Genomic DNA, 12052 nt, shown 5'->3' on the forward strand with positions numbered 1-12052 from the left:
TGGGGACATTAATTCCGTAAATATCTAAACAAGAGCTAATGTTGAGACTGTTTGATGGCTGCATACACCTCTTCTACAGTAAATAGTTCAAGCCTAAAAGCATCGTTGTCCTCAATAGTCGGAAGAACGTTGCAAGAGGTCAAATTACTTTGATATTGCTCAGGACCATTAGAAGAGGTGGGAACATTACTTCTCAGGTTTTCAACACAGTCGACAAAAAGAGTTCAGTCCATCGGCAGTTAGGCAGTCAGGGATAGACAAAGGCTTACTATTACAGTTGCTTAACTCATTAATGATTGACCAGGATGTTTTAGAAATATTACTAGAGTTTTGCAATAAACTGTTGTTATGGTCAAGTTTGGCTTTCTTGATTTCTTTGCGGTACTGCAACTTTAATGAGTTGTACTTAGTTTTAATTTCAGCAGTCCCTGCATTACAAAACAAAAAATATAGCCGGTCCAGCTCATTTTTCATTTTTACAAGTCCTTGATGATACCACCTTTTGTTAGGTTTGTTGTTAGAACCGACTGTTTTCAAGGGAATCGAACTATTTATTTAAGGCCCACAACAGTTTGTCAAAAAACACTTTGAATTTAGCATTTAAGTCTAGGCTATGGTCATACAGTTCAAACCAATTCAACTGGCCAAGATAAAAATGTTAAAGAATTCTGAGGATTTAATTTCCTAGTAACTTTTCTCGGTAAAGAAATTGGATTAGATCTAATAATTGGACCCCCAACAGTTCTTGAACCACAGTCTCTCATCGTTGTAAGTACTTGAAATCTTTCTCAGTTACTAGTCATCGTTTTGAGATTTTCATGGACAAGATGTGAAATTTTCTACAAAACCTTCTAGAGTGTTTTCCAAAAATTGTACCTCTTCCTGCATTGTAAAAACTAAACTATAATCTCCTAATGACGACTAACAGCTAGGGGGCCTGGGGGCGGAGCCTCCAGCAAACCATAGGCGAGGTTTTATTTTTTTAAATTACCTTTTAGACTTATAATTCTCTCAATTTTGATGGAAAATCCCAAAAAAGACATTTTTAAACTCTTACACCCCTCAGAAAAAAAACTTTTAGTAGTTGGATTACAGGACGACGCCACCATCCCAGTCCATAGAAATTAAAACGCTACCATATCCAATCTATAGACTAAGCGAATTTCAATCTGCCCTGTCAGATTTTCAGTTTACTGTAAAATCGGAAGCATTCGGAAGCTTGTCTTTAAATGTGTAAAATGTGTTTTATGTTGGTGACGATTGTGCGCTAGTGTTGCCTTAATTTTCTTTACACTTATTTTAGTGTATGGGTTGTGATTCTGTGTTAGTATTTGCTTATAATACTGTACTGGATAAAAAAAACATTATACATTCTAATAAAATAATAAGTTAATAATTCAACTTTTATAGTGTATACTGAATAGATCACTCAAATTGGCTTCAACATGAATCCAAACTCCAAAGCACCACTCCACTGCACTGCCACTGACTGACACTGACTCGCACTGACAATCGAAGATGATGGTGGTGGACAATGTTGTCAAGCTGTTTTAATTCTTCATATGATAGGAGATTATGCCAAAATCCAAATACTTGTGAGTATTCTTCATTATATTTGAATAATATTAGAAGATAATTTGATATTATTTAAATTTTAAAATATAATATGAATTAAATGTGGATAATGTATTCTCATCAACAACAATTTTTATAGAAGCTTATAACTTAAGTAGCCTAGACCCTAGCTTGTGCATTGAAGTAAGTGGCTATTAACAGTTAATACCTCTGAGCTGATAAGTTCTTAACTTTAAACAGTAACTAGACAGATTACACCAGTCCTATTGGGTAGTTAAAAATTGTTTTTTTCACCTAGGCCTAACTTCAAGTTCATAACCTATTAAAAATATAAATTCTAACAGATTTAAAGAAACAAAGAAAACCGATTAGGCCTAGGCCTAACTTAGAGCCTTTAATCCTAGCAGTGGCCAATGTTAGAAGTGGGGAATGGCCAACCCATTTTGGCGATTTTGCAGACCATTTTTTGAAAATTCGTAAAAATTCAACTGTACAAGTAAACCTAGCCAACCTCATATTCATTTTGTTCGGAAAGAACAGGAAAATCTAGAAATAGTAATATCATAATGATTTAGTCAGTGTATTTTACCGGAAAAGTGGAAAAAATAAAAAAAATTTGATTTTTTTTGTGAAATTTCAAAAGCGGCCTCGGTAATTTTTTTCCTATGGATTTTTTATGGGAAATTTATTATACACATTTTGTAGACAATCTACCCTACATAGAAATATATAACATGTTAGGAAAATATTTTTACCTACGACCGTTTTTTAAAGTAGCCATTTCAGTCCAGTTCTTAGAATTGAAAAGTTTCACTTTACAGCTGTTTACTTTCATATCAGCATAGTTTCATTTCATATCAGCATACATTAGTTTCATTTCATATCAGCATAGTTTTTCTCATATCAACACAGGTAACGGACCAATGAGGTTCAAGTATTGAGAGAAAATAATTAACTTAAAATTGTAATGCTTCGAACGTCAACTAATCAGCTGATCAGTTGACCAATTTAATTGTTGATCCGACTTGTTCATGTTGATACTCACGTTTTCTTAATTAAGTTGGTGGAAGTCCAAAAATAAATGAAATATTTGCCGAATTGTACCTGATACAATATTATTTAGGGCCTATGGTAAGAATGCTGCTAGCAATGTAATATTTAACGAAGTTTAACAAACTTGTAATTACAGGAAATCAGCTGATTATACAACAAGTCGTTGCATCACTTTCGGTGGCAATGACAATACACGAAAACATGACCTCTCTAAAAAGTTATCAGTAGTGATTGTTAGTAATTAAATCCAGATTGATAGTAATTAAAAAACGGTCGTAGGTAAAGTAGTGTGACGCAACTCGCGTTAACAGTCTTTACGACACTCGTAGAAGTTTTGTGAAATTTCATAAATCACACAAACAGTTTGTGTGACTCGCCAAGGCTCGTGCCTTAAATTTTCTACTCGTGTCGTAAAGACTCACTTAACGCAATCGTTGCGTAAACTACTATTTTTTATAAGTTTTTGGGGCAAAATATAATGACAAACGGAGAACCAAAAAAATTGAAAACCGTTTAGTGTTAGTTTATGTTGTAAAAAGTTATATAATATATATGTATACTAATAATGATCTAGGCCTATACATGTTTGTAAAGCTAATGAAGTAAGGAATCAAAAAAAGTCATAAAGTTTATGGTAAAAATAATTTTTTACCTATAAACATATGTATAAAATAATGTTTTTATATTTTAGCGATTTCGTGAGAAAAAAAATTCACAGTATTTGGTATGTTGATACTCGCGGCCTACAACTACAACCTACAGGCCTACAACTTTTGTAGAAAATTTTTTTACTTCAAACCAACATAATAATCTCGTAGTGTATTCAATTACCTACATAAATATGTATAACATGTTGGAAATATTTTTTTTGTATGTAACAGGGATATATTAATAGGCTGGATATATTAGTATAACCGCAAATCCACAAAACAGTGTAAACTATACAGTGTTTGTGTTGTGAAACATTAGGCCTATGTAATATATGTATAAACTAATGATGATATGTACACATTTCTAAAGCTTAATGAAGTAAGTGTATAATGGTAAAAAGTTATTTTCACCTATGATTATGTGTCTATTTGAGAATGTTTTGAACTTTTTGCGCATTTTGAGAAAATGTAGTGTAGGCCTACAGTATTTACTATATAACTTTTTTACCAAATTTTTTACCCACAAACCAATATAAACATGTTGTAGTGTATTCATTTACCTTTATAAAAATGTATAACACCTTGGGTATAGGCCTATCATTATATAGCATATATAGCACGGCAAACTAAAGTCCGTCTCGTAGGACTACTACAATCTCTGAATGTCAGAACCGTCAATTTTGGACATGATGCTAACAAAATACAACCTTTTATGAACACTATTTCACACAATTCAGTAATATTTATGCATAATAAAATGCATGAAGATTACTGTTATACACACACACAAACTTCACTAACACTAACACTACAAACTAATAACGTATTTAGTAATAAATCGCCGATAACACGAGAACGAACACTCACCGGCAACAACACAAACAAACAATGGCGAATAGGCCTACAAGACAGCTGACAGACTGTAGCAGTAATGACTCACTTCCGTCGTCTTCATGCGAGCATACAGAAATAACCCTGAGTGCAGGGCTGCCACTCTCTGAATCTATATTTCTTCCTCTTCAAAATGACATACTATATGACTAGTAATAATAAATTACACTGTATGTAATTTGTATTTTCCATATCGTCACCTGACGACCATTGGCCATTTGTTAAAAATTTCAAAAACAGTACCGTCATAAAATCGTAAAATCGTATCGGTTGTGCCATCAATATTTCGTTCTAAATATCACTACCACAATGAAGATAAAATCAATGGCTATCCAGTGGTACCACCCGCAACATCCCAAGACAAAAATTACCCGAGCAGGGTAATGCCAAACAAGACGTGTTTTGCCAGTTCCCAAGTGTCGGCTGCAAAAGTTGTGCCGCGCCAAAAATTCATTTGATTTCTAATCGTCGTGACATTGTTATATACCTGCTACAGGGTTTGTTTATGTAATAAAATGAAAGTTCAGAATGTGATCTTTCGAATGATATATATATTATTCTCATCTGAGTTGATTAAAAGTGTTTTTTTACCGTTAAAAAAATTTTGGCCCATATCGTCACCAGACGACTTTGGCCATTCTAAGCATCAACGTCATATCGTCACCAGACGACGATTGGCCACTGCTAGGGTTAAAAGCACAGAGGAGTACAGACCCTATACGCAGAGATTGATCTTGAAACATTACTAGGGATAGACTTGCCACACTTAACTTACACAGATATATTATTAGTCCGGAGTGTGGGAACTGTTTATGACGATTAGATTAAGGTATCTACAATCTTAAAATACCATGGGAAGAGAGGGAATCAGGTCCGCGACGTAGGAAGAGGTGAAGGAAGTAGTAAGGTGAGCAGTGTGGAGTGTGGGAACTGGAAACTGTTTGTAGCAGTTATATTAATGTATCTGCTATGCTGAAATGCTATGATTAGGGATGGAAGCATGCCCACGACATAGGAAATGGTGAAAGAAGTAGTAAAGGCTAGCAGTGCGGAGTGTGGGGAATGTTTTGGCAATTTGATTAACGTATCTAAAATACTAAAATGCTATGTCAGGTAATTTCTTTTAAGTAATTTCAGGTAATTTTTTTTTTTTTTGCTCTTTGTTAATTTAGTAAGCCTTTGAAAAATCTTCGTAATCTAACCAAGGAAGGGCTTGTGATGATGAACCACAAATCAACAGCTCAGCTTTCTCATTATTTTAAGGTTTAGTGTTGGTTTCCATTAAAACCCAAGTTGAAACACTATCAATATAACAAAGAAACTAAATTGATTACTAATTCCCCTGTCCTGTCCACTTGCAAGCATTCAATTCAATAGCTTCTCTTGTCACCGGTACCGTTTAAACGTCGTCTGCATCTAGCGATTTTATTTTATCTGACAGTAATCATAGAGTAGTAAATTAAAGAAATGAGAGCCAAAAATGTGGATAACGCTCATTTAATGGCCTCTATGTCCACACAACGTTGTAATGAAACGGCTGCAACCAGCTGTTTGAAGCCAAGAAAGTAGGCCTAATTTTTTTGAAAATCTCAGTTTGAAAGAGGTTGTTTCACGTAAGGTTGAGGTTATGATAAAAATCACTATCTCAAACAAATGTTAATGTAGCGAGAAAAGTAGCTAAAATTCCGCTACAACTACTTTAAAAATGTAGCTAGCTACAGCTAAAGCTGGGAGCTGGAAACCGGTTGTAGCAGTTAGATTAATGTATCTGCAATGCTGAAATGCTATGAGAAGGGATGGAAGCATCCCCACGACATAGAAAATGGTGGAAGAAGTAGTAAAGGCTAGCAGTGCGGAGTGTGGGGAATGTTTGTGGCAATTTTATTAACGTATCTAAAATACTAAAATGCCATGGAAAGTGATGAAAACAGGTCCACGATGTAGGAAGTGGCTTAGGAAGTAGTATAGTATGAGCATAGTGTGAGAACCGTCTGTGGCAGATAGATAAATGTATCTTTAATCCTAAAATGCTTTGAGAAGGAAAGGAAACAGGCCCCACGACGTAGGAAGTGGTGAAGGAAGTAGTAAAGGCTGGCAATGCAGAGTGGGGGATCCGTTTGGGCAGTTAGATAAATGTATTTAATACTTAAATGCTATGAGAAGGGAAGGAAACAGGCCCCACGATGTAGGAAATGGTGAAGGAAGTAGTAAGGCTTGCAGGGCAGAGTGTGGGAACTGTCTTTGGCAATTACATTAATGTATCTGCAATCCTAAAATGCTATGGGAAGAGAGTGCAACATGTCCACGACGTAGGGGGTGGTGAAGCAAGTAGTAAAGGTAAGCAGTTTTGAGTGTGGGAATGGATTAATGTATCTGCAATGCTAAAATGCTATGGGAAGAGACTGTAGACTGTAGGTTAAAATGATTACGAAGCATGAATCGATACATATTTCGATACATGCAACCGTTTACAATATAAATTTACCCAGTTGACAACAGCTGATTTTTACTCCAAAGAGGCTAAAAACAATTTTTACTCCCTAAAGAGTAAAAATGCTACTTTAGACCAGCAACGCATGTATTAAAAACGACTGTTTTTACTGCAGTATGACAAAAACAATATAATATGAACCCTCGATGACTCCGCTCCCTGATAATTAGACCAATTTGTTACAAGGCAAAAATGTGGTTTGAATTCACCTATAAACTGTAGGCCCCTTAGTTGCCTTTGGCTGTATGGGCTAGTTATTAACAGCTGTGTCTAAGGAATATGTCCTTAGTCCCTTTCATAAGTAAAAGGTTGGGCCACTCATCCTACACTCATCTCCATTAATTCTTGGCTTAAAATACCTACATTGGTATGGTCGCCATTTCAAAGTAAAGTATTAATTTATTAGGTTAGTTTAATATTTGGTTATAATTAACTCATACACTAAAAGTTTGTTAATTTAATAGATTGTACTTTTATCACAGGTTAAAATAGCCTATTGCATTTTTTAATTTTATCTTTGTATGGATTTCAAGCTTTTTACTTACAACAAATGTCTTGAGTATTGGTTAATTTTGAGGTAAAATAAGATATGGGCTAACAAAAAATGTAAAATAATACAATATTAAAAGCCCCAGCCAACGTTCATGACTCCAGGCTCCAAAGTAACTTCTTAATGTTTCAAAATGTTTGCAGACGACTAAGCTGTGCACGAAATCACCGAGAAGTAAAATATTTCTCGGTGACGAATGTAAGATTGCATAATAATCAAAGACCCTCGTTATAACACGATAAATTTGTTACCCTAGTTCGTTATCATTGAAGAGGCGTCTAACGAAATTAAATGATAACAGATAACAACATATTATTAATGACATTAATGTTATTACTTGTTCAATACAATTATTGAATGATCGATAATACATTTAAATAGGAATGAGCCCCAATTTTCGGCCCCACTTGTCCCACGAGCCTCTCTGCTCACCGTTTCCCTCTCATAGGTTCGCGGGCCCTGCTGTTACGCCACTGGGGCCTGGGGCCAGATGTTTTTGGAAATGAGCAATAAAGACTCCCTTCTACACCCTCCGCCCTAGCGCGGCCGCGCGCCCAGACTAGCTGCGACTACTGTAAGCTGGCGTGATTCGATTTTGTTTTAACAGAACCTAAGCACAGAAAACATACTACTATAACCCAGATTGCCAACGGCATGGTTTAAAGTTTAAACCATTACGTGTTTTGAGAGAGCTTTGCCTGCCATTCCGTAGGCAGCGCCACCAGCGTTGCCATGCAATCCAGCTCCAGCATAGCAACGCTGGTTGCGTTGCCTACGGATTGACAGGCAAAGCTCGCTCAAAACACTTAATGGTTTATACCATGCGGTTGGCATTATGGGTTTATTGTAGTATGTTTTCTGTGACCTAAGGGAAGACTATGTTTTATCTATGAGTTAAAAGAAAATAGTGAGTTGTGGGTTAGGGATGAACATCGATCGATAGGTCAACCATCGATGTTTACCGTCGATGAACCGATAACATCGTTGCGAAAACATTGATTTTTTCAGTTTTTCGTCTTTTTTGTAATCTAATTGTAATCAATGGAAAACATCAATACCTTAATAAGTGGCCAAAACCACCCATGTTTGACGAAAACATCGATGTAACAAAAACAAAGGTAACCTACCATCGATGTAAAAAACATCGAATATCGATGTTCATCCCTGTGATGGATGATCTTGTTTGTACTTTATTTTGTTTGACTCGACGTTCTGTACCCACGAGCACCTCAGCTTCCACTTGCACAGAAGGCCTTGGAACAGTTCCTAGCATAACAGCTATTTGTGTAATAGCTTCACTGTATATCTTTATTGGACCTGGTTAGATAGTTGTTTCTTTCAACAGTTGCAGTTGCGGTTGCGAACTGAACGGTGCATTATTATTGTGATGTTGTAAAGGTGTTTGTTTACTTATGGATTTATTGGTTTTGACTTGAGCTGCCTTAAAGGTGTTTTATGATTATGAAAATTTGAGTGTGCTGAAGCTTATTTGTTATTAAGTATTGACAATTAAATGTTTTGCGTGCATGAACCATTTATGAAGTTTTAAATGTTCACTTAACCTATATTTTCGGATTCCTCAAAAAAGAGGATTTGGAGTTGGCGAAAATGGCGTCGAAAACCACGAAAACGGTCAAATAATAATACACATTCGAGATTTTTTCTTACCATGACCTTGATTGATTGCACCAAATTTTATTACTGATTATACTAGTATAGATGATTGTTTTTAATTTAAAAAATATAAATATATGCTGCGGGGTGGGGATCGCGTCATGTTGCATTATTTTTTTAATGCAACAGAACCCTGCATTACAGCCCAAAAGCATTTTTCAAATTACACATTTATCAATTCAGTTTCTTTAAACAAAATTATAGAGATTGGTTGAAATGCAAATAATTTAATTTAATAGATTGTACTTTTATCACAGGTTAAAATAGCCTATTGCATTTTTTAATTTTATCTTTGTATGGATTTCAAGCTTTTTACTTACAACAAATGTCTTGAGTATTGGTTAATTTTGAGGTAAAATAAGATATGGGCTAACAAAAAATGTAAAATAATACAATATTAAAAGCCCCAGCCAACGTTCATGACTCCAGGCTCCAAAGTAACTTCTTAATGTTTCAAAATGTTTGCAGACGACTAAGCTGTGCACGAAATCACCGAGAAGTAAAATATTTCTCGGTGACGAATGTAAGATTGCATAATAATCAAAGACCCTCGTTATAACACGATAAATTTGTTACCCTAGTTCGTTATCATTGAAGAGGCGTCTAACGAAATTAAATGATAACAGATAACAACATATTATTAATGACATTAATGTTATTACTTGTTCAATACAATTATTGAATGATCGATAATACATTTAAATAGGAATGAGCCCCAATTTTCGGCCCCACTTGTCCCACGAGCCTCTCTGCTCACCGTTTCCCTCTCATAGGTTCGCGGGCCCTGCTGTTACGCCACTGGGGCCTGGGGCCAGATGTTTTTGGAAATGAGCAATAAAGACTCCCTTCTACACCCTCCGCCCTAGCGCGGCCGCGCGCCCAGACTAGCTGCGACTACTGTAAGCTGGCGTGATTCGATTTTGTTTTAACAGAACCTAAGCACAGAAAACATACTACTATAACCCAGATTGCCAACGGCATGGTTTAAAGTTTAAACCATTACGTGTTTTGAGAGAGCTTTGCCTGCCATTCCGTAGGCAGCGCCACCAGCGTTGCCATGCAATCCAGCTCCAGCATAGCAACGCTGGTTGCGTTGCCTACGGATTGACAGGCAAAGCTCGCTCAAAACACTTAATGGTTTATACCATGCGGTTGGCATTATGGGTTTATTGTAGTATGTTTTCTGTGACCTAAGGGAAGACTATGTTTTATCTATGAGTTAAAAGAAAATAGTGAGTTGTGGGTTAGGGATGAACATCGATCGATAGGTCAACCATCGATGTTTACCGTCGATGAACCGATAACATCGTTGCGAAAACATTGATTTTTTCAGTTTTTCGTCTTTTTTGTAATCTAATTGTAATCAATGGAAAACATCAATACCTTAATAAGTGGCCAAAACCACCCATGTTTGACGAAAACATCGATGTAACAAAAACAAAGGTAACCTACCATCGATGTAAAAAACATCGAATATCGATGTTCATCCCTGTGATGGATGATCTTGTTTGTACTTTATTTTGTTTGACTCGACGTTCTGTACCCACGAGCACCTCAGCTTCCACTTGCACAGAAGGCCTTGGAACAGTTCCTAGCATAACAGCTATTTGTGTAATAGCTTCACTGTATATCTTTATTGGACCTGGTTAGATAGTTGTTTCTTTCAACAGTTGCAGTTGCGGTTGCGAACTGAACGGTGCATTATTATTGTGATGTTGTAAAGGTGTTTGTTTACTTATGGATTTATTGGTTTTGACTTGAGCTGCCTTAAAGGTGTTTTATGATTATGAAAATTTGAGTGTGCTGAAGCTTATTTGTTATTAAGTATTGACAATTAAATGTTTTGCGTGCATGAACCATTTATGAAGTTTTAAATGTTCACTTAACCTATATTTTCGGATTCCTCAAAAAAGAGGATTTGGAGTTGGCGAAAATGGCGTCGAAAACCACGAAAACGGTCAAATAATAATACACATTCGAGATTTTTTCTTACCATGACCTTGATTGATTGCACCAAATTTTATTACTGATTATACTAGTATAGATGATTGTTTTTAATTTAAAAAATATAAATATATGCTGCGGGGTGGGGATCGCGTCATGTTGCATTATTTTTTTAATGCAACAGAACCCTGCATTACAGCCCAAAAGCATTTTTCAAATTACACATTTATCAATTCAGTTTCTTTAAACAAAATTATAGAGATTGGTTGAAATGCAAATAATTTAATTTTTGAGATTGTAATTTTGTTTAATGTTTTTGAGCTGCCCTCTCCATTATGTGCTTCAGCGGGATATATAGACTACCAATATTAATATTTTCTTTGCTCTTATTTCATTATTGCATCATCCAGTGGTGATATTGCAGCATCTGAAACATAACTAAAGTATCTTTGATTATAATATACTATTTGTAAAAATCAAATTAAATAAGGTTTTTATAAGTATTTAAAGTTAAATTATTGTTTTCTTAAGTCAGTGTGTCAGAATGATTTATTGTAGTCCGTGATCCTTTGGAACATGAACAGCAGGCGGCTGGTAGCCCTGCTGAACACAGGGCCGTCGATGCTCTGTCGCTGCATGGTGATATATTATCATATTTTTTTATTAAAATCAATCATCTATTCTAGTATAATCAGTAATAAAATTTGGTGCAATCATTCGGGGTCATGGTAAGAAAAAATCTTAAATGTATAATATTATTTAACCATTTTCGTGAATTTGGTGACATTTTATGCCAACATCCTACACTTTTATTTCAATTATCATATTTTTTTATTAAAATCAATTATCCACTAGTACAATCAGTAATAAAATTTGGTGCAATCATTTGGGGTCATGGTAAGAAAAAATCTTAAATGTATAATATTATTTAACCATTTTCGTGGCTTTGGTGCCATTTTACGCCAACATCCTGCACTTTTATTTACAATTAGTAATACAATTTGGTGCAATGAATCGGGGTCATGGGAAGAAAAATAGTAATTGTGTCATATTATTTTACCATTTTTCTGGTTTTAGCGCCCTTTTCGCTAAGATCCTGTACTCTTTTTTCAATTTTCATACCTTATTAAGAGCAATCATGTTTCCTTATATTATCAATAATAAAATTTGGTCCAGTTTAAATAGGGTCAAGGTAAAAACACATTTCTTATTGATCACATTATT

The 12052-nt window shown here is 35.3% G+C and overlaps 1 protein-coding gene across 1 annotated transcript in view; it reads left to right on the forward strand.

Moving 5' to 3' along the window:
- Positions 1–1500: 1500 nt before the first annotated feature.
- Positions 1501–12052, forward strand: part of LOC128982183 (protein pellino) — a 137104-nt gene continuing 126552 nt past the window's right edge. The window contains exon 1 of the mRNA XM_054401249.1: positions 1501–1595. Coding sequence (XP_054257224.1) covers positions 1576–1595 — 20 coding nt within the window. The 5' untranslated portion in view covers positions 1501–1575. The remainder of the gene's footprint in view (positions 1596–12052) is intronic.

Source organism: Macrosteles quadrilineatus, unplaced genomic scaffold, assembly GCF_028750875.1.
Source record: "Macrosteles quadrilineatus isolate MER2022 unplaced genomic scaffold, UCM_ALF_1.0 Scaffold_1__1_contigs__length_201487025, whole genome shotgun sequence".
NCBI classification, from domain to species: Eukaryota; Metazoa; Arthropoda; class Insecta; order Hemiptera; family Cicadellidae; genus Macrosteles; species Macrosteles quadrilineatus.